The 23,388-nt window shown below is 33.5% G+C and overlaps 1 protein-coding gene across 1 annotated transcript in view; it reads right to left on the reverse strand.

Moving 5' to 3' along the window:
- Positions 1-23,388, reverse strand: part of LOC145687983 (glycine receptor subunit alpha-2-like) — a 1,333,907-nt gene that overhangs the window by 638,592 nt on the left and 671,927 nt on the right. The window contains exon 3 of the mRNA XM_081761626.1: positions 2,093-2,160. Coding sequence (XP_081617752.1) covers positions 2,093-2,160 — 68 coding nt within the window. The remainder of the gene's footprint in view (positions 1-2,092; positions 2,161-23,388) is intronic.

Here is a 23,388-nt window from a genome sequence, read left to right on the forward strand (position 1 = left end):
TCACGTGCGAAAACTAGGAAGATAACGTACATTCTGCTATTACATCTGGTGCACCCTTTGGTAGAACGTAACTAGAACACGATTGTATCAATGTCCCTGTTTGTTTGGGACATTGTCCCACAGTCGACACATATGAAAAGAAATCTCTTAATGCATGGTTCAAATTCTGATAGAGCGTGAAAATAACAATCTTGTATCATGTCCCATGTCTTCTGGGACATATGACGTACTCGAAATATAGGAAAATCCTTCCAGAAATTCGTATCTTTCACACAGTAGACATGCCAAGACAAAGACGAAAATGAACTGATTTGGAACATTTAACACTACAGCTGGAACACCATACATATGGAAAATAAAACAACATGAGAAATAGAAAGAAACGTCTTAAAGCTCTGATTGATTACAACTGTGCAGTAGGAGTAACAAAATGAAACACACAAGCTTGTCGTGAGGCTGTACAAGAGCGCTTGCCAAACAAAGTGGGTACTCCTCAAAGAAATGAATACAGAGAAAGTGAGGCTCCTTCGAACCTTAGGGCTAGAGCGCTCGCTTCTGCTCTCGTAGTCGCAGTTTCCAATCCTACTGGGAGCCCACGGCCTCAGATTCAAGACTCGAGTAGTTATTTTCCTAGTTTTCGCATGTGAGATGGTGTCTCAGCAGTAGTGCGACAGGTTGATATTTGTCCATTAGCTGCATGTTGATATCAACACACACATTGGCCACATTTCAATACCGATCATGCGATCCCGCTAGTAACATTCATTTAGTTTACCCAGTTCCTTTCTGAGTCCAATTGCACAATTTCAACTTGGCCTCAGTTGTTGCATCCTTATTGGTATGCAACCGTGCACACCATATTGCATCGGTTTGGAGGAATATTATTGTTGAATTGGCAATGGCTTTCATGTTCTTGACGCTAATCATTACATTTCCGACGCTTTGAACTCACGTTAACTGAGTATGAGTGCATTTCTGGACATTTTTCGTTACGTGTTTCCACACATGTGAATCACCTTGCTTCATCTGTTATGTTCTACTGACACTCCAGATGTCTTTTTAGAGCAATTGAGTACAAATTTGCTAAACTTAATACTCAGAACGTCACTGTTGGCCAGCATCCGTACCTGGCGATTATGCAACCACACACAACGGGCATGAAGGTGTCCGCCATTTTGTATTTGTTGCAGATATCGACTTAATACAAACGAATTATTGTTACATAGTAGAAAGCCTATCAATTCATAAACATTTAGACCAAGCTTCAATTGGCTGATTATCCGGGATTCCCTACTTTCCTTTGGGGAATCCCTTGCGCGTGCATGGTAGGATTGTGAAACATGCAAAATTCAATAGAGCAGGTATGACTTCTTCAGTGAATTTTTTATCCGCCCTCTTTATGTTGGATAGTTTCCGAACTATTGGCGTCAGAAAGTCATTTTCCCACGCTTTCGGCACCTTGTATATGTGAAACTATGTCCGATAGCCGAAAGTTCAAGATAACTTTTTTTCTTGTCTCAGTGGCAGGAGTCACCTCCCAAGAGTTGTAACACTTATTTTGCAACACCCGATATATATATATATATATATATATATATATATATATATATATATATATATATATATATATATATATATATATATATATATATATATATATTCTTCAAATAGACCTGACTACGTGAGTCGTATGTTATCAAACCATAAACGGACGGTGCTCCCATTGTTTTTTTTTTTTAATGTGAATTCACCCAGAGACAAACATTGATTTATAGCGAACTAGCAGTTGAATAATTAAACGTATCGATAACAATTTTAAAAGTTGAAGAAATCGAAAAGCAATGTTGGGTTGACGAGGAATCGAACTCTGATCTCTCACGTAGCTTACAGAGATCCTTTACTATGACCAATTAGCTATAAGGTCATCATTTCTTCAGTTTCTTATATAAAAAAAAAAGGGTTCGGACTATGCTGTGTTTCCGTTACACGCAAATAACTTTCTAGTTGGTATTCCAAACAACTAATGCAGTACTACAATCATTGCAAACATAAAAATGTTATTGGAAAACGTCTATAAATTCAAGGTACTTACCATTGAGCTTTCATCAATTGAGTCCAAACTCATTACAGTGACATGAAAATATACGACAGTCGGTTTTCCTGTAAATAAAGAAAATATATGACAATCAGTACAGTATTGCTTGTTTCGTTACTGAAATGACCATGACAAAAGCTCATGTATAGAGTATGATTTATTTTAGAGATTTTGGCTTAAATTTGAAATATGACAAATCACTAAAATTTTGTGCAATAGGTCTTGTATGTTTAATTTTTGTCTCAATAAAATGCTTCGTGTGGAGTGTTGTACTGTATGGGGCGGAAACGTGGACATTACGTAACGGTAATGAAAATCGACTGGAAGCCTTCGAAATGTGGGTGTGGAGAAGAATGGAAAGAATTAGTTGGGTCGAGCGGAAAACGAATGAGAGAGTGTTAGAAATGGTGGGTGAGAAAAGATCACTTTTAGATATTATTAGGAAGAGGAAGAGAAAATGGTTGGGACATTGCCTAAGAAGAAATTGTATCATGAGGGACGTCCTAGAGGGTATGGTGGCGGGAAATAGAGGGAGGGGACGAAGGAGACTACAATTAATGAATTATATAGAAACAGAAAGATCGTACACGAAGACGAAGAAGTTAGCGGAGGACCGTGGAGCATGGAAGCTTCTCAGCTGCGGCAAGAGACCTGCCAATGAAGGAAGAATACCTATGATTATGATGATGTGAAATTTATCCGTTTAAAGTCACCCTTGAACTGCGACTCTTCTTTCTTCTCTTTCTCTTTTTCTTTAGTTTAGCGTCTCACGTTTATGTTCCAAGACTTAGCGAAACGCTGATGAACAAAATTATAGAATAAAGAAAGTGGGAGGGAACTCAAGAACCCCGATAAAACTCATAAACGCAGTGTTTGTCCATTACAATGCCCACTTGGCGAGAGTTCGAATCGAACTAGGGACCCAATACACCAAAGGTAAGCGTTCTACTATTGAGCCATTGCGGATCCCTTTTCTCCTTGCATTATAGTGCATATTTTATAGATAATATACAATTTCTTCGCAACGTCCTAGTTTGGTGGACACAAAACACACCGTTTGCTCTCAAAGTATGGAGATAATAGGAGGGTCTTGAATGTCGACAAAATAAGTATGACAAAACGCAGCAACTGAAGGAGGGGGGGAGAAGGAACGTTGATAATTGTAAACTTGAAGCATGAGTACAAAAACCTTTTCAGCTTTCAATTTCATAAGTTATGTTGTCAGAGGCCCATTCGGGCAAATATTTATGCACATTTTTTTTTCAAATAATATATTGTCTTTGATGATTGTAATAAATATTGTCTTTGATGATTGTAATAACGATGTATTCGTAATTTGGTTTAATGAGTAAGCAATGAACTCGAAAATGTAATATTGTTAAGTAATAATAATAATAATAATAATAATAATAATAATAATAATAATAATAATAATAATAATAATAATAATATAAAACTAATCAACATTATTATTATTATTATTATTATTATTATTATTATTATTATTATTATTATTATTATTATTATTATTATTTACAATTGTTTTATTGTTTCACATAATTTGCCTCATCAATCATAACTTCTTCCCAACCGCATAGCAGCTTATAAATTCCTCGGTAGAATGTTTCATCTTTAGCGTCTAGGAACTGTCACAGTATTTTTCACATCATTTCAGTTTCTGATACACTTACCATTTATGCAATTTTGAAGAGACAAAGGAAGTGATCTGTGCACACAATACCAGCTGAGTAATACGGGTTAGTTAAAATATCCCAACCATTTCCCGCTATTTTCTGTTGGGTTATTAAAGAAATATAAGAGAATCCATACCCGTCTTCACAAACTTTGCGCGCAATAACGCAACGCTAAGGAAAATGCAAAAATCACTATAATTTGTACGGCAATTAACGCATACTAAATCACAAGTTTTACGCTGCGTTGACACAAACCGTTACGAAATGTGCCCGAATATCTTGCCTTGTCATGCAACAAAATGCCGAGTTTTCTGTTCGCTACAGCTGGCACTTTATCTTTTACTTACGCATTCAATCCGTGACTCAGTGACTTAGTGGTAGAGTTTACATCTGGTATATGAGGTCCTTGGTTCGATCCCCAACAAAGTAAATTTGTCATGGGCAACAATTTACCATGTACGTGGGTTTTCGCTGTTTACTTCCGTTTCCTCCCACTTTACCATTCCATCAATTATTTCATCATCATTCGCTTGTCTTAATAATCGTCCCCTGATTAATAATATAAAGAACATAATCGTGTGGGACATTAAATTGAAACTGAAACTCAAATGTAATGAGAGTATAATCTGCATTGATGTTGAATAACGTGGATTGTATTCATTATACAGTTTTACATTTTGATAAAGTCTTTTTTTTTAAATTTAAAAGTATCATTGTTTATTAGTCTCATCTGCTAGAGTAAGTTTTCTTTTTTTTCTTTATTGTATCAATGATTAATTGATGATGTGATATCCTATTGCAAACCAGTTCAAATGGCTTTTTTTCAATCGCTTATGATGCCAATATTGTTGCGTACTACAACAGTGAGAGAGAGAGAGATTGAGAGAGAAATGTTATTTGCTGAATGGCTGGCGTGATAGGAACACTTCTAATTGGACAATCGATTATGTTTCCTTGAGGCGATCAAAGAAACCACGAACGCAAGAGAGGAAAGATTCTCAAAGAAACCAATGGGAAGAATTGTTCTTTTGAACAAAGGAGATTGTAAGAACCAAGAAAAAAAGGAAAGAAGAAGGCAGAACCAGTAACTACAAGAATGAATTAAAGAGAAAAAGGCTTAATTAAAAGCGGAAGAAAAAGTACGGAGAAAACTTAGTAAACAATACACCTTTTGTTCCCATTAAATCATGATGAAGTGTCATGCACGTATACAAAACCATTATGCAAAGCACACAAAAGCTTCAAAAATGAAAATAATATCATAATTCTATATTTTAAGAAAAAAATGGCTACACTTTAATCTTCTCCACAGAAATGCTAATTAAAATAATAATGTTCGAGTATTTGTCCTTTCCAGATTATTTTTATTTAAATATTTTTTTCCTTTTTATTCAATTACTACAGTAAATTAATTTGAGTAAGATATTGGCATTTGTTTTGTAGAAGCTTATACGGTACCTATATAGAAGTGCACATGATGAAAGAGCATCAACTCTCCATAGTACGGTACTGTAGAACAGATCTTATACTCTCTTAGCATATAATTTAGTTTCTTATTATTTTACTCAAGTTTAGTACTGAAATTCCTTCTACAATAATAAATTAAATAATGACGTGTTTGTGCGTCTATCATCAAATTTCTGTATATAAATGTATCACCGTTTTTTTCCAGATCTAATCGCGTACGAAGCAATTTTTATTATCAAGGGGGATTTGGGGGATTACATGTTCTGGAAATACACAAACAATGTGTATATTTGTCTGCGATCAGATTTTTGAGTAAAAAAAAATAGTCACCTAAAGCCACTAAAGTTTGCACACAGATAGATCTTTACTAGGTCTAATCATGTACGAAGATTTTATCATTTTTGATTTCAAGGGGGGATTGGGTTCAAAATTTGTAGTACATATATGTAATTGAAGCATGATGCCTGTGAGGTAAATAAAACACACTACTCCGCTGTAGGTTGCAAGGCACAATAACTGATGCATTCATTGTTATATATTTCATGTACTTCTTTACTTGCAAAGATTTTGCACACACATTCATCCTTGCATGAAAGTGACGCGCACTTTTACTAGTATACAAAAATTTCAAATTAGTTTCTTTAGAAAAATGTAAACTCATATTAGTGTTCTTTCCTTTTTTGTTTCGTTTAGAGATTCATGTTTGTTTTCAGCAGAATGTAATATCCTAACGCAGAAGCGGACAACCCACACGGCTACCCGGCAATCGTCGGTGGAGCCTACGTTGTTGGATGGGCAACATGATAAAGACGAAAGTGCCAATTTCTATGTGGGCCAATTATGATAGTGGGTTAACTTTGTAGCTAAGCCGGGTGGGCCAAAGTTTGCCAGTCCACCCTTGTATAGAAAACTTGGTAGACTCTACGAGCTAATGGCCGGTATGGTAGGAAATTAATAAGGGGCATAAGAGGAAGAAGAGGATTCATATTATCCTTTTCCCATACGCCAGATCTCCGAAACTATTAGGCGTAGAATTTTGCAATTTTGAACAAATGTTTCCTTTGCATCCTAGACTGCAGATAAGGATATACTTTGGGAATGCGGCCCCTAAGTTAGGATAACGGGGTTTGATTTTTTTTTCGCCGCTCACCAGATCTCTGAAGCAATTAGGCGTAGAACATTAAAATTGTAAACAGATAATCTTGCATTTTGGGTTATAGGTAACACTAACTTCTGCTTTTAAATGTGCCCAAAAAGGAGGCAGTGATAGGGTTTGAATAATGTTTTGCCGTTCGCCACATCTTCGGAAATATGGGGCGTACAACTTTAAAAGAACAAATCCACTGATCGACTCACTGATTGACTCTAAATATTTCCTAAACTATTATCCGTAGAAGCTTGAAATTTTGTATACTATTTCCCTTGGATCCTATATTGTAGATACAACGGGATTTTGGAAAATATGACTCCTAAGAGGGAATAACGGAGTATGATTGATTTTTTGTCCGCGAGATTTCATAAACTATTAGCCGTAGAACCTTGAAATCATGTAAAAATGTTGCTCTTGCACTCTGAGCAGTAGATGACATGGGATTTATTTTTTAATGCGGTTCCAAGGAGATGGAGGGTAACATAACTTATTATTTTGTATTTCAACAGATCTCCAAAACTATAAGGCGTAGAACTTTGAAATTTTGTACAAATGTTTTTTCTTGCATTTCAAACTGCAGATAAATTATTTTTCTTTTAAATGAGGACCCTAAAATAAATACGAAAGCTTAAATGATTTCACGACACTCGCCAGATCTCCGAAGCTTAGCAATTCAAACATAAGGTGTGTTTCCTTTCCTTTCATTCATTCATTCATTCTTTTTTTCTTTCTTTCTTCTTTGTTTCTTGTTTCTGAAAAGTGGTCCCTAAGGAGGAATGACGGGCTTGAATAACTTTTGCCCATTCGCTATGCCCCCCAAATTATTAGGTGTACAGCATTGAAATGTTGTATAAATGTCCTCCTTGCACTTTATTGGATCAAAAGATCCCATTTATATTTCAATCAAAAATTTACTTATAGGCATTATATCCGAGAACTACATATGGTGGAGCCAAACCCAAAGTATCACTTAACTCGGCATAATGTGCTTAATCCGGAAACAATACGAAAACTCAATTTAGGGGCCATTTAAAAATTATGTGGCCCCTGATTCAAAAATTGCATCAAAAGATCCAATATATTTCAATGAAAAATGTTCTTGTATGCCTTATATCTGAAGAACTACTAGCCAAACCCAAACTATCACTTAACTCAGTACGATGTGCCTATTCCGTAAAAAAAATCAATTTAGGCTCCGTTTTAAACTTTCGTGGTCTCTGATCTAAATTCTAATTATTGACCAAGATCACCATCTTTTGATGCATTTTTTTATCATTCATCTTAATAGTTTGTTTCACTTTTTGACCATTCCTTTTTTTTTAAGAAATTGTAGGGTTTCCGAAACGCGGCCCCTACCTGATCAGCCGTTTTCATTTTCTGGAAGAAATAGTAACTCACCTGCAAGAAACTTTGATTGTAATATACTTCCAGAAAATTACCCGTATATACCTAGGGTTACTATTCGCCTCAATGTTGTCGGTACAGTCTTCATTTAAAACAAAATGTCCTATATCTTGATTCTGTTGGGACTTTGGTATGTCCCAACTTTCATGTTAATTGATAAAGTATACTTTATCAATTAACATCAAGTAACATATGTATACTTTATCAATTAACATGAAAGTTGAGACATTGCAAGTCCCAACAGAATCAAGATGTAGGACACTTTCTTTGAAATGAAGACTGTACCGACAACATTGAGGCGAATAGTAACCCTAGGTATATACGGGTAATTTTCTGGAAGTATATTACAATCAAAGTTTCTTGCAGGTGACTTACTGTTTCTTCCAGAAAATGGAAAGTGAGAACAGTTGATCGGGTAACTTCGTTAACAATTTGAAAACAGGAAGAGTGACAATAAGAAAAAAAAACATACTTTGAATACTCGAACTACAAGTTGAATTAACTACAAAGTTACTCAAATAGCCTTGATTAGACAATTTCCCAACAGCAAAAAGACAAACGATAAATATACAAATACATCTTCATTTGCTGCCAACGTACTCACTCTTGAGTAGTTTCTCGACCAGTCTCATGATTTCATACTTTCGAAAGTAAAAATAATGGTTTTGTATTCTTTCATTAGCCCTACACTCAATAGGAATGTAGATATTGCTTTAGCTTTCCACTTCTTAATACAGTTTTACGTATTGTTGTTACTCGACTTAGATAACATGCTTCAAAGTTAATACGAGGTGTATCTGGAAAGTAAGTACGGTTTTGAAAAAAAAAAAACACTAAAACATGATTGTTCAAGAAAAAATTGTTTTACATGAATAAGCACACCTTAAAATATTTTTTGACATACTTTTCACCGATGTATAAACACTTATCATAGAGGATAACCAATTTGTCCAAACCTTTCTCAAAGAAACATTCCGCTACTGAAGACAACCAAAACTTCACAGTGTGTTTATTTATTTATTTATATTATTATTATTATTATTATTATTATTATTATTATTATTATTATTATTATTATTATTATTATTATTATTATTATTATTATATATTCATTCATTCATTCATTTATTTATTTATTTATTTTATTTTTTTTAGCACTTACGACCGAGCTCACGCTTCAGGTACAGGAACAACTGGTGGCCAGAACATGCCAAGATGGGGCTGTACGGCGGGTGATCAAACTGCTGCCAACAGAACTGTCGGATTATCGTTTGAGTGACACCAGCAGTATGGGGAGGAGCACTGTCATGGAGCAACACAATTTCTTTACTGAGCACTCCTCTCCTTTTGTTTTGGATTTTGCACACCGAAGATTTCTAAGCCTCACAGTATCATTCAGCATTGATGTTTGCCGGACACTGGCAGATGTTACATTGAGGAAGGTTCGGACAAGCTGGTGCCCCGCTGTGACAATTGTTTAAACATTGGTGAAAACTATGACAAAAAATAGTTTAAGGTGTGTTGTTTCATGTAAAAATAAATTTGGCTTGAACAAACCTGTTTTAGTATTTTTTTTTAAATGGTACTTACTTTTTTGACACGCCTAGTAGTAATCAATAAAAACATAGAACCAATATTTACGAAAAAACGAAACAAGATTATTTCTTTGCTATTTAGCTATTTGAGAATGCAGAGCTTTAGTAAATTTTTATATAGCACATTGAGAAAAAAAAGGTATGATTTGCATAAATTGAACAAAGAAAATGAAGAAATAAAATAGCATGGATAAGTGACCACATTCTGAATAACTAACTCATAAACTGAGAGAAAACGAAAAAAAAGAAAAGATATATTTAAATTTTCTTTGGACGCTTCTGTGAAATATTTTTAAACTACTTCTTTTTCTTCTTGACAGAAAGATTGCAAAGGAAAGGATATTTATATACATATTTTACTAGTGTCACTAGAAATATCTAGAACCTCAAATTTTTGCATCCAAAATTTATCTTCTCTTTCTATCTGCTATTTTCTGTTGGTGATGTTGCTTGGGCGAAGCAAGATCTGAGAGACTTTGGCCATGTGAAACCCGTTTTCTAAATTTGCATATTTGCTAATGAGGTACATTTATAAAGGAGAAGAAAAATTCCACGCTATTATTAATGCATGGTTTTGTATCCTGCAGACGTTAGAACGTGCTTTCAAACGGGAAGAAACATATTTTCGCATGCCCTTGGAGGAGATACTTTTAACTGCCACAAAATACAAACGAAAAAAAAAAACTAATTTATCAATTTATCCAACAAACTTTTTAAAAAAAAAATGTTTTCTCTTCATATGTTGTTATATTTAGCAGTTTAACTAGTGGTAACATACCTGTCTCGTACAGAGAACCACTGTAATATTAAGAGAAATAATTTTGTTCTTGGGCAAAATAATAGAATAACTAGGAACTAAAGTATTAGCATTGAGCTATGATACATATACGGTAGAGCACTTAACACTTCAGCCATGACACTAAACACCTCAAAATGTAAGAATATATCCATTGTCGAGGTTATTGTCACCACACGAAAGTACTGCAATATATATTAGTTGAACTTACATGGGTATATGGGAGTTAAATATTAAAAAAAAATGTGTTAATTGTGTCAAATAAAAAATGAAGATTCATTAAAAAACATCATTCACTTGCAAAATGAAATCTTTTAATTTTACGTCCCACGATTAAGCCGGTTAGGCTAAATGAAACAGTGATGATCAGAAATGTATGCAATTGTTGAATTAAGAAAGTGGGAGGAAATTGAAGAAACTCGAGAAAATCTACGAACATGGTGTTTGTCCACCACAAAGCCCACTTGGCGCAACCCAGGGACCCCACGCACTAGAAGTGAACGGTCTACCACTGTGCCGCCGCGGCCCCCTTCTTCACTTGTATACGAAGTCGCTTTCGCTCATTCAACTTAATGATGGATGCACAGTGAAAGCGAGCAAAATACAATTTTTAAATTGGATGGATCTTGCAACTTTAAATGTCATAGATTTGAACTTCAACCTGAATAGGAACAAACCTTAAGATTCAAAATAAAAGCGAACACTTTCGAACGTTTTTATGTTTTAACGAAATGCTCAACGGAACATTTTCTTTAAAAAATTGAGTCAATTCACTTGAAAGTCACAAAAACGGTTTCATAACAATCAAATAACTTTTCGAAATTTGCTAAGTAATATTTTTAAGAACGGGTAAATAACTAAACGTGATGGTACTAGTATAAAGTGTCTACGCTGGGATACGTTTGTAATTTCACTTTTTAACTAAACTGATAACCCTGAATCCAATGGAATTATTTTCAAACATCTCCATCAATTGAACCAAAAGCAAAAATTACCTAACATTTCGGATACCTAACATTCGGATTTTACCTAACATTCACTGCATACCTCAAACTTGAGATAACTTTTCTAGGTACCCTATGGAAAATAATTTCATTGGATTCGGTATCCTTTAATTACTGTAAAAATTTAAATTGGAAGTATATGCAAGTTTGGAAACTTTCACTATTCGCATAAGGAGTACTTACGGATCCAAGAACGATTTTTTCTTCTCATTCCATGAATACACATAGGCCTACTTATAAATATATATATATATATTTTTTTTTAGGCGGAGAAATTTAAACTGACAATACTGTTTTCTGTGACAGCTGATATTACAGATCCGGGTTGTTTTGGTTTCGCAATTCATCATAAATAGACTCGCGCCGGAGCAACATTTGCAAGTTGTACAAATTGAATTTGGAAACGATGGTTCAATTCGACAAACTCATCGGGCATTACATGCATTTTACAGTGCTCATAATCGTCCATGAGAGCGATTAAATCGAGGAACTATGGATCGTTTTTGCAATGAGACGTCGTATAGTGCCTACACAACAAGCGAATGATGGTATACATCGTTGATGTCTTCAAAACTGATGATGGTAAGAGCGTTACAGCCAACGGTGAACGGTACAAAGATATGATAACTAGCTTTTTTCTTGACTCAATTGAAATACATTAACCCCTTTCTGCATGATTTTTTTTTCTTTTAGCGAAAAAAAAATAATCAGTATTGGAAATCTTCATATGAGAACTTGAAAAATTAATTAAAACTTGAATTTTAGATTTTTCATTTAATTCAGACGAGAAATAAGTAAGTGCCATATATGGCATGCACTTACAACTCACAAAGAACATGCCAGATGACACCAACATCTCTTATTCATACACGTCAATATGTCACACAGCAGACCAAACACTTATTTGATGCCTTTAATAAATCACAAAAAAAGCTAAAGTGAATAAAAGGTATGTGCCATATATGGTACGGCATGCGGTAAGGGGTTAATGTTGCAGACATGTGATTTTAGCACGACGGCGCACATGCCACACAGCGCGCATCACAATTAATTTACTGAAAGAAACATTTGGCGAACGATTAATTTCACGAAATTGACTTGTTAACTGACCACCTCGTTCGTGCGATTTGACGCCATTAAATTATTTTCTTTGGGAATATGTAAAATCGTATGTCTACGCCTAGAAACCAGAAACAATTGAGCACTTTGAAGCCATCGTTTGATTCGTTATTGCCGAAATACAGCCTGATTTACTGCAAAGAGCGTGTGAAAATTGAACGTCCAGATTACATGTACGCGCCAGCCGCGGTGGCCACATGCCCGAAAACATATACAAATATTAATGCCGTAAAATGATATGTCAAAAAGAGACAATTTCATAAATATAAAACCATTTTTCTGTGTTTTATTTCAACATAAAATTTTCCGCCTCTAAATACAATACCCTTTAGTTTTATTGAATTCAACATCACACGATTAATGTAAACAATGCAACTAAAAATTTGTAGAAGCGTGAGGTTCTTTTTACTAGTGGCATGATACTAGTAGTAAGTGGTAAAATGTGCTATATCAGTTATATATAGTTATTTTGTAAATTGACACTTAAAGAAAACATTATAATGAAAAAATGCATTTCGTTAAAAAAAAATAGTTAACTATTAGCATACTCACTATCCTAATTTAATTAAGGAAAGCTTCCAAAAATGTAAGTATAAAATTTGATGTCTAATGTAACACTTTAGATAGAAAGACTAACCTTTTTTCTCAGTGTTACGTGATACTAAACATGTTTAGATTAATAAAACTGGCACTATCTTTAGAAATCATTTTGGCTCACTGAAGAAAAATCCAGTAAGATTATCCAATCAGTACACCGTACAACTAAATATTATATTACAATATTAGCACATATAAATTCCAATTCAAATGAATCGGTTTCAACTTTTACCTAAAGTCATCTGACTTCTTTTCAACTTTGTCAAGACAGTTGATTTATTACATTCATAAAGTACTATACATAGAGCGTATGTACTTTGACAAATCTTGAACATTATAAACTAATGTTACGATTTCGAGAAACTGTTTTTTATTATCCTATAAATGTTTTGAGAAGAGTGAATAAATGCATTCAGAGATTCTATTGACTATAAAATCTCAAATAGCACTATGGTTAACATTGTTCCTAAAACTGTCAACTCAGCGAGGTAGTCTTGAATTCATGTTTGGCTCTGAGATTTAAGAACACGATTTTCTGAAACACCGTGTAAGGGCTTGAAGACATTAATGGTTTAATGCTATAGACAGATTTTACAAGGATGATGCACAATCTAGAATGTTTGACATTATTCGACACAGGAAAAGAACGAGTTATTTTATAGTCACCACGTTAAACTAGCGTCATATCCTTTCATTGGTCACTATCCACTCTTTGTAGAAGAAATCATTATTTTTTATAGTTTTATAGAAAGGCATGTACTAATTTGGTCCACAAAAGAACCTAAGCTATTAAATACAATATGAATTTATAAATATCACAGAAACTTCACAAAAGAAGTCGATGACCATGATATTCAACTTAATATTATAAGAAATATATATATATATATATATATATATATATATATATATATATATATATATATATATAAACAGGGGTGTAGTCAAGGAGGGACCATCGAGGCCAGGCCCCCCAAACGATTTCCAGCCACTCCCCAGAATGACCATTTTAAAAACATTATCATAAGATTATCTCGATTCAGTTATTTAAAAATAACGGAGTTTACATATAATTAATAATTTACGGTAAATAATTTGCCGATCCTTACCAATCGAAAAATAGTATGGTATCTCTTCCTTGTAAGGAATGACCAAATGCACAGCTTGTTACCGTATTTGCTACAATCGATTGCTCTAGTGCTTCTGTGTAGATCATGTTCAAATTGGGTGGAAAAAGTTTAGATAATAGAATTATATTTCATACCATTTATAATATTTTGCATGTGAAATTTTTCTTTAAATTTGTGCGAATATAAACTGCATAATAAACTCATGGACTTTGGAATATATATATATATATATATATATATATATATATATATATATATATATACATTTGTGACAACATATTACACAATTTACTGCGATTTATATTTAGCAATTTGAAGACAAACGTTTTAACAAAGTGCTGTAAATACTGCCGTAAAACAATGGTACTAAACTGATTTGTAATTACATTATTTTTTTTTGTATGCTGTAACTAGTATTTTAAAAATATTTTTATGAAATGAAAGAAATGGTGAAAAACAACGATTTATTCAGTTTTTCAGTTTTGATTTCATTTTCTTTTTTTTCTACTTGATGTAAAATAGGGACTGATATATAGCTATTAAAATAATTATGGTGTCTTTTAATCACGAATAATAAATAAATATTTTTGTCAGGAAATCTTAAAGAAACTCAGTGAAAATTCAGATAGATAGGTTTTGTGTAAAAGGTCTTCAATTGAAATAGTTATGCACAAAGGTATAAGGTTTGGTACGGGGCAGTAAACCTTGATTAAGCATAATAAAACTTGCCAAGTACATAATATTTATGAAGAAAAAGAAAAAAAGCTAAAGAAAACAACGTTTTTATTTTCTCGGACGGAAACCAAAATTTTCCGCTATTTTCAGGCCTCAAAGTCACTAGCTGTAACACTTTTTTTCTGGTTTGTACATTGTAACTGGGCCCCCCTTACAAACGACGGGCCCCTCCAAGATAAACCTGCTGGCTACAACCCTGTATATATATAGGGAAGAAACGCTGCAAAGAACGCGAAAAGATTAGGTAAGAATAGGAAAGGGTGAAAAACTGCGTCACACCGATCGCAATATATTGCTTACCTGACCTCATAATGATTAAAAAAAACGTAATACTGCGCTAGCAAATATGTCGTTATGGGGTAGCATTGCATAAAGTTGAACAAATTAAAGATTTAGACATAATGTTCGATAAAAATATGAAAGCTAGCTATCATATCAATCCCATAGTCCGAAGAACTAGGAGAATAATACTGTTCATTTTCAACCAATGTTTTAAGTTTACAAATGCCAGCTCACATGTAGACGTATATTTAAATAGCATATTTACAAGATCAAGACTATAGTTTATTGTAGTTATTTGGAACAACATATATGCAAAAAAAGAAAGAAAAGAAAAGGAAGAAAGAAAGGAAAGAAAAGAAAAAGAAAAATCAGCAAACATAATTGAGTTCATTTCAAAAGTGTTTCATTAACCTATGACGTAAAATGCGTAAAGACTACTACTAACATACTTATTAATATTACAGGCAATTTTAGGGATTACAGACATTAAGTAACAGAAGAGAATTATTGAAAATATTTTATTCAGAAAACACTAGACAATAACTAATTTAGTGAATACTGTCTACATAAAATAATTATAACATTACCAATGTATAATATGAAAAATTGATCAAAAAAAGTTTCATTAAATGCAAAATATATAATTTTAAGAAGAATTATCAATTGTGTTAGTACAATTTGAGACACCTATTTTTAAGCAATAGAAAAGTATACTTTTAAAGATTGGCAAACACTGTTTGTAATATTTGTTTTTCACGATGGATATATTCTGAGACTAAAATAATATTTAGTAATAATTTCACAAGAAACTGTTTAATCCAATTCTTTAAAAAAAATGAAATTGGTTCAATAGTTAATACTCATGAGAAAGTGCCCCATTCTTATCATTAGGCTGTTCATTATTATTATTATTATTATTATTATTATTATTATTATTATTATTATTATTATTATTATTATTATTATTAGCAAACCTACACGTCATTCGCAAGCGCAGGACACTGTTGTTGTCTGAATGATTGAATATGATACGAAATTAAAAAGTATTTATGGCTAATAAAGTAGTTTTAATGACACGTTAATAATTTCTTTAATTAAGAATTTCTCTATAATTACTCGAATTTAAGACGTCCTCGAATCCAAGACACACTCCGATTTTGCAAGGTTAAATTAAGGAAAAATAGTAATATGATCCGTTTTCACTATTAATAAAGCGCTCTTTGATATTGGACATTTTCGGTGATTTTTAAATATCCCTCTCTCCTCCTCATGTTGCGGGGCACAACATGATAAAAATTATCCCAGGCCCGAGTGTTATCTATGTTGAAAATTGGATCGAGATCAGTCATGTGGTTCAAGAGTTATTAAGTTTTATTTATTTCTATATATCTCTCCCCTCCCCTCCTCCTTCCCCTAAGTTCTACCGTCAAAGGGAAATGATAAAAAAAAAAACGCCCCAGGTGCGAACCTCGTCTACGTTGATAACTTGATTAAGATCGGTTCGGTAGTTTAAGCGCGGTATAGTTACAGTCACTTTTATTTTTATTTTATTTATTTATTTATTTATTTATTTATTTACTTTGCATATATTTCCCCTTGCCTCCCCTACATTGTGCCGTCAAAGTGAAATGATGGAAACATCTCAAGTTCGAACCTTTTCTATGTTGAAAGTTTGGTCGAGATCGATCGGGTGGTTAAAGAATTATTAACTCACGAACATGGTCACTTTTATCTTTATATTTATTGATTTTTATATATCTCCTCCGCCTCCCCATACCCTAGGTTATTCCTTCAAAGTGAAATGGTAAAATACATTCTAGGCACAAACGTACTCCAAGTTGAAAATTTGATCGAGATTGGTCGTTTGGTTCGAGATCGAGATTAGTTATTTATTTTTTTATAATTCTCCCTCCTCCCCTCTAAGTTCTACCGTCAAAGTGAATAGCTAAAAACACTCACATTCCAAAACTACATCTATGTCAATAATTTGATCGAGATTTGTCTTGTGGTTCAAGAGATTAAGAGTCACAAACATAGTCACTTTCAATTTAGATCTGAAATTTTTTGTTCAAAGACACCGCTATTAATATATAGATTATTGTAAAAACAAGATTTTGTTTCTAAACAAAACTGTCGTTATTTTCGTGAACAGTTTATTTATTTTATAGTTATTATGACAGTTATAGATCTTTAAATTAAATAAGCTTTGCATTTTATTTGAACAACGGATTAGTTGAAATTTTGATGCATATTGAATACAGTATTGTGAATCGAACCGGAGGCGCTATACATATGATACGTTTCGAACGTAAATATTCAAGCATTAGTTGTTGATATATTTTTAAATCTGCCCTCATACTTTACCATATCATATAGATTCGCAGCTTTTGTTTTCCAAACTGTAACTTAGTGATTCATTTTAAATGAATATATTTTTTTAAAAAAAATATATAAAGTTGTAAGAAAGTTAGTCAATAAAACGCAAACGCAAGAAAGTGCTGTTAGAAGACGCGTCTGTTCTTAGAAGAACCGTCAAGTTTTAAGAGAACCTATGCAGCTGGACACCAGTATATGACTTGCAAATAAGGCTATCAAAATTAACTCAAATGCAGGAGCGCAAAGGAAGGAAAAAAAAACTCCCAACTTCGCTGATGTTGATTTTATGATATCATCTTGAATGCTAATGTCAATACAAGTTCTTAAAGTAAACAAAAATACACTTTCTGACTCCATTATAATCAGAACAACAACTCAAAAACTATTATCTTCCCATTGTGAGTACTTTGGTTGATATAACCGACGTTAAATCCTTCTTGTCATGAGATACTTTTTAGTTCCCTTTCAGCAATGAAAATGATTGAGTTCAAAAGGAAATATAACCTCGCAAGTCCAATACTGGTTTCCCGAGGGTGAAATCAGATGTTGACATTAGCAGAGAAATGTCAACAGCGTTCGGAAGTTCTGTTACAACGAAAACTCTGTGTGACATGTCGTCAATTTTAACATCGAAGCACAAAGTCAAAAAAATATAATCTTGCTTGAAAGCATGTTCTTGTGAAGACCTAAAGTAATGCTAAGATTTCAAAATCACGTAAACGTTACTATACGTTTATAATATCAAACCTATCTTCAAGCTATAATATTAAATAGACCAATGCAATTACAGTCTTGTTTTTGCTTACAATACAATGATTCAATGATCTTAAAACTATACTTAAAACCACATGTTGTTGTTTATGTTCAGTAATATATAATTACTTAATATTTGAAGTTTGGGGTTACCGGCTGTTTCTCCATTCTGGGTTTCTTCAAACTTTGATACAACAGCATTCACTCATCAACCGTCTTATAGTTTGCTTTCCTGTGATTCAAATGGATGTTTAACAGGTTCGTTCCATGTACTTTGTGCTACAATTATACAGTTCTCACCAGCAATTAGACATATTTTTCGAGTGTCTTACTAAGCTTCTAATTATATGGACTATAACTCAAAACCGGATAGTTTGCACAGGAAAATGTTTTGTATGTGTACTAAGCAGAACAGCTACCACTATATAAAGTTAGTTGAAGATCGGATGAAATATCTGAGGGGATACGTACAATACGCAAATAAATTCTCTTTGTGCTATGGATTTATGGATCTTTTTTAATCCTACCTCCACTAAACTGCCTTAAAATTGTCCACACTTTTATTAGGATAAGAATTTTTAGGGACGTTTCTTTATATTCATGACATATATCATGTTTTGTGTCAAAAATAACATAAACTATAATTTCTGTCATTCAATACTTTTAATTTCTACAAAATAACACATTTGTAGAAAGAAAGTTTTCGTGGTGGACATAAATTAACCTCTCTTGGTGTAGCATGTTACCATAATGAGCATGAGGTTATTTCCAGTGAAAGTTGAAAATTCTGACACTAGGCTTCGGTACGAGTACAGCTGACACAAAGTGACGTACACCTAAACGGAAATTGCCTGCTGATTTCAGAGTGATGATATTGAAAGTGTAAACCAAGGGGTTACGCGTAACACTGCACACCAAGGGAGGGTTAAAGCATGTCCACCACATAAATCACAATTTTCTGTCTCAGAAAATGTGATATTCTTCTCTATTTTGTACTAGCTATAAACTAAGACAACGGAAGACACAAAATAGAAAATAATATTACATTTTCTGGGACAGAAAATAATTATTTATATGGTGGAATGTTTTAACTCTTCTTCGGTGTGAGGTATTATGCGGATTTAGGATTTAGATTTCTGGGCTTTTGGCATCTATGGCCATTTATCCCGCTACGTATGAGGGATGACGTCCCTCGGAGAACACACTTTACGGGGAAAGGGAAGGAAGGAAGCGGCCTGGGATCTATAAGTGAAGTACTATCGCGGCATTTGCCTGGTGTGAATGAGAAAAACCCAGGAAAATCTCATTCAGGATGACTGGCCTGAGAAAAGCTTTTTACACTTTTTCGACAGAGTAGCACCACCAGGAATCAAACCCGGAACCGCTTACACCGAAGGCGAGGTGTTGCGCGTAACCCCTTGGTATACAAAGGGTTAAATCGAAACTTAATTGAGAAACTAAAAATATAGTGTATTTCAAATAATTATATTGTTAATGAAGCTAATAGTATACAATAAAGAATTTTCTTATCTCAATATCTTGTTGCAGAATTTTGTTTAAAGTGACAGTAATAAATCAAATGTTTTTTTTATTATTATTTATTTACTTTAAATACATCGTAAAAATGATCCAACTAGAAGTGAACTTCCTCTGAATAATAATAAGTAAAGAAAGTAATAAATCTTCTCAGATGTCAAGACCATCTATATTCTTATAATGTTATTTGAATAAATCATCAACGGAAAGTAAACAAGTTACTAGTTTAGATGTCAAAGTTTGCGCTACCAATCCATAACATCAATGGGATTTTAAGAGATATACATTTACACAAAGCGTACATACAAGTAAGATCAAATGAGCACAGACAAATCGTTTCGAAGTTTTAATGCACATATATCAATATAAAATAATTACTAATACGGAGAAGTGCAAAAAAAACTTTCTCGTTTAGAATTGAGAAGAAAGTTTGTTTAATAACTTATGATGGTTGCTTTTTTCTTCAAAAAGTTATTAAACGAAGTTATAAATAAAGATTCTGAGACAATTACGACCACTTAGACAAATAATAACTCATTTTCAAATTTTAAGTTCTGTACAAAATAGAACCACTTTTTCTATCGTCTTATATGTACCATGACTTTCATTCTCAATTTTATACGATTAGAAACTTAATGAAAGTTTTATAATTTCTTTCTAAAAAAATAATGAAGAAGCAAAATGTATTTAACTGGCAGCATTTAAAAATCTCATTTATTACCATAAGTCTTTCTGTCTATTTAGTGTAACCAACTTGAGTCTGTGAGTACCAAAGAATTTCGCTAACTAGAGGACAAATAACAGAAAAAAATACCAATAAACTAATACCAGGAGTACCGAGAAACTAAGATCATTAAATTCGTTAAGAGAGCATTGGAGTAGATTACTTATATTTCTAGAAATAAGAATACAAATAATAATATAGGTTATTATTTAAAATGATGGATTTTGTGAGTGAATTAAACAGACGTTTACCACGTTACGTACAGTTAATTTTCTCTATTAAGACGAACCAGTCAAAAGATGCACAATAAGCCTCTGATGATTATTATACCAAAATTCCAAGTTTATTACTAAAATAAAAGACACTAAAGCAAAATACATCATTTCTCATTCTCTAAAACATCTACACAGCAATATGTGCCTTTCAACCAAAAATCTATCTACAACATTCTAAAATATAACAGTCCCATCTAAAACAACATCTTAAAATTTGCTGCGCCAACAACACATTACACACACGCAATTCAATGTATCAAAAACTTCTCTTTAACAGCTCAATGATTGGCTTTTCATTTCATTACAGTTCTGTTTAGCCAATAAACGAACAGTAATAAAACATCTCCAAATATTAAAACCTCTTGCTGGCACATTATACTTGCTTTAAAATATGCTATTAATTCCAAATACTAACAAATTCAATCTAAATTACCCCCCCAAAATGTCTCTATTAAATTATCTTGCTACATCCAACACTAATTTTAGTACAAAAATGAAACCCAGGTTAGAGTTACACACTCGACCAATGTTTATATCCAAATTATTCATTATAAAAGTTGACAAAACATGACCATAATGATCAAAAAAAGAAATTGAAGATTTACCTATGTGAATATGCAATCCCGTTAACGCGGAAAGATTTATTTTCAACCTGGTTGAGGAGTTACAGGTAGATACCTTGTTAGTTGACTGATTTGAAGTTCTGTGTTTCGGTCAACAACGATGATATACTGGGATTTTAAGTGAGCTACAACCAAGAAATGGAAAAAAAAAATGGGCGAATATGTATCTACATGGATATCTGGTTATACTTTTAAAAGAGTTTTATTAGCAGTAAATTATAAAACCATTAACTACATAGTAATGGATCTGCTTACTAATGTAACACAAATATGAATTGTTTGTCATACATTAATCTTCAAATTTCACTCATGGAAAATTCCTGTTTTGGACTTAGGCCTCTTGAAATCTAAGCGGACCTTATAAAACGCACACTTACAGCTAAAAGTGATATCTGAACTACAAGAGCTCCCACCGGGAATCGAATATATACTAGTCTTAATTGAAATAGGGGTTGACACCAAACAACTGCTATACATTTCGAGTTACTCTTTCATCAGATTAATGGTTCTTCTAGTAGTGCATATGCTCATGGAACAGGTACAGCTCCTTCGTGGCTAAGCGGTTAGCGTATGCGCCTTTGGCGTGGGAGACCCGGGTTCGATTCTCGGCGGGAGCTCATGTGGTTCGGATTCCACGTTAATCAGTAGGTCCACGTCTCATATAGCCTCGCTGCTGAACGGGACGTAAAACTCAAAATCACCTCACATCACCTCATGGAACAGGAGTTGCAATCCAGGCTTAAACTCCTATATCGGGAAAATACATCTGTTTTCCAAACTAACATTCTCGAACAATATATAGTGTTTAAGGTAGAATTGTTATTGTGCCCACTTAATATGTTCGATTACCACAAAATCACAAGAACGCTGAACAATCGCTGATTCGAAGTAGGTCTTCTTTGTTTGTTTGTTTGTTACGCCAGTCATCTATTTATTGCCGACAACGTTTTCCGTGTCATCGAGACAAATTTAAGTACTTGAATAGAGGGTGGTATTCAACTATGAAACATAATATTGGTTTCGGACGCAATAATGACCGAGTGCGTAACCGCAGACGTGCAGGTGAGCAAAAAAAAAATATATATTGTAGGTTTTTGTATCGTCCATATCGTCATACAATGTGTAATTGGAAACGTTCAAATGTATGGCCTGTGTCGCCATACAGGACTCATACCAGATATTCTGATGCGGACATAATCTACACATTATGCTTACTTCTGGTCTTCATCCAGGGGAGTTTGGATAGAGATTGCACACTATTGATGCCGTCATCAATTCTATTATTCGATATTATATGAACATTTTGCCGAAACTCTAACTTCCAGGTGGATAACGCGCGTCTCCATACCACCAGGGCAACAACGTTGCTCTACTTGATATAAACAGTCAACTTTGTCCTGTGCTGTCTCAGGAATTAAGCTCTGTGAGCACGTGGGGGATATGTTGGAACGGCACTGACCGTTAAACGAGCACCGATAACGATTATCTACAATCAAGGTCGTATCAGACGTTCAAATCTATACGGTCTGCTATTTGCCAGAAGACCTACATATATAGCTTTTTTTTTGTGTGGTTACACGTGTTCTTAATATGACAGTAGTATGTCTCTGAACATCCTATATAACATGTTCAGGGCTTACGACGAGTGTCATGTTACAACGGCCAATTTCTACCATCATTTTCGTATTGTGTATTACCTTTGTCCTAGATATGCGAATTGCTACCGGATGTCTGGAATATATATACTTCTTATTTCACTACTTTATGTGCACAATTCTATTTCCGCAAAATTCCTGCTTTCAATCCAGTAACCATATTTCCTACTTACATTATTAAGAAATGAAAATTGCTACGTTGCTTACAGGAAACGATAATTTATTTCAAATTTTAACTCAGAACAGGGCTTAACATGATCCAGGTTGCGAAGGAAAGATAATAAAATTATAAGTTATGATGTTACTTGTCATTATTGTTAGTCCAGTGTCAGAAGAGAATCACCTCCAAGGTTGATTCTCTTCTGAAGTTCAGAACCA

This window comes from Thermobia domestica, chromosome 6 (genome assembly GCF_964235325.1).
Source record: "Thermobia domestica chromosome 6, izTheDome1.hap1.1, whole genome shotgun sequence".
NCBI classification, from domain to species: Eukaryota; Metazoa; Arthropoda; class Insecta; order Zygentoma; family Lepismatidae; genus Thermobia; species Thermobia domestica.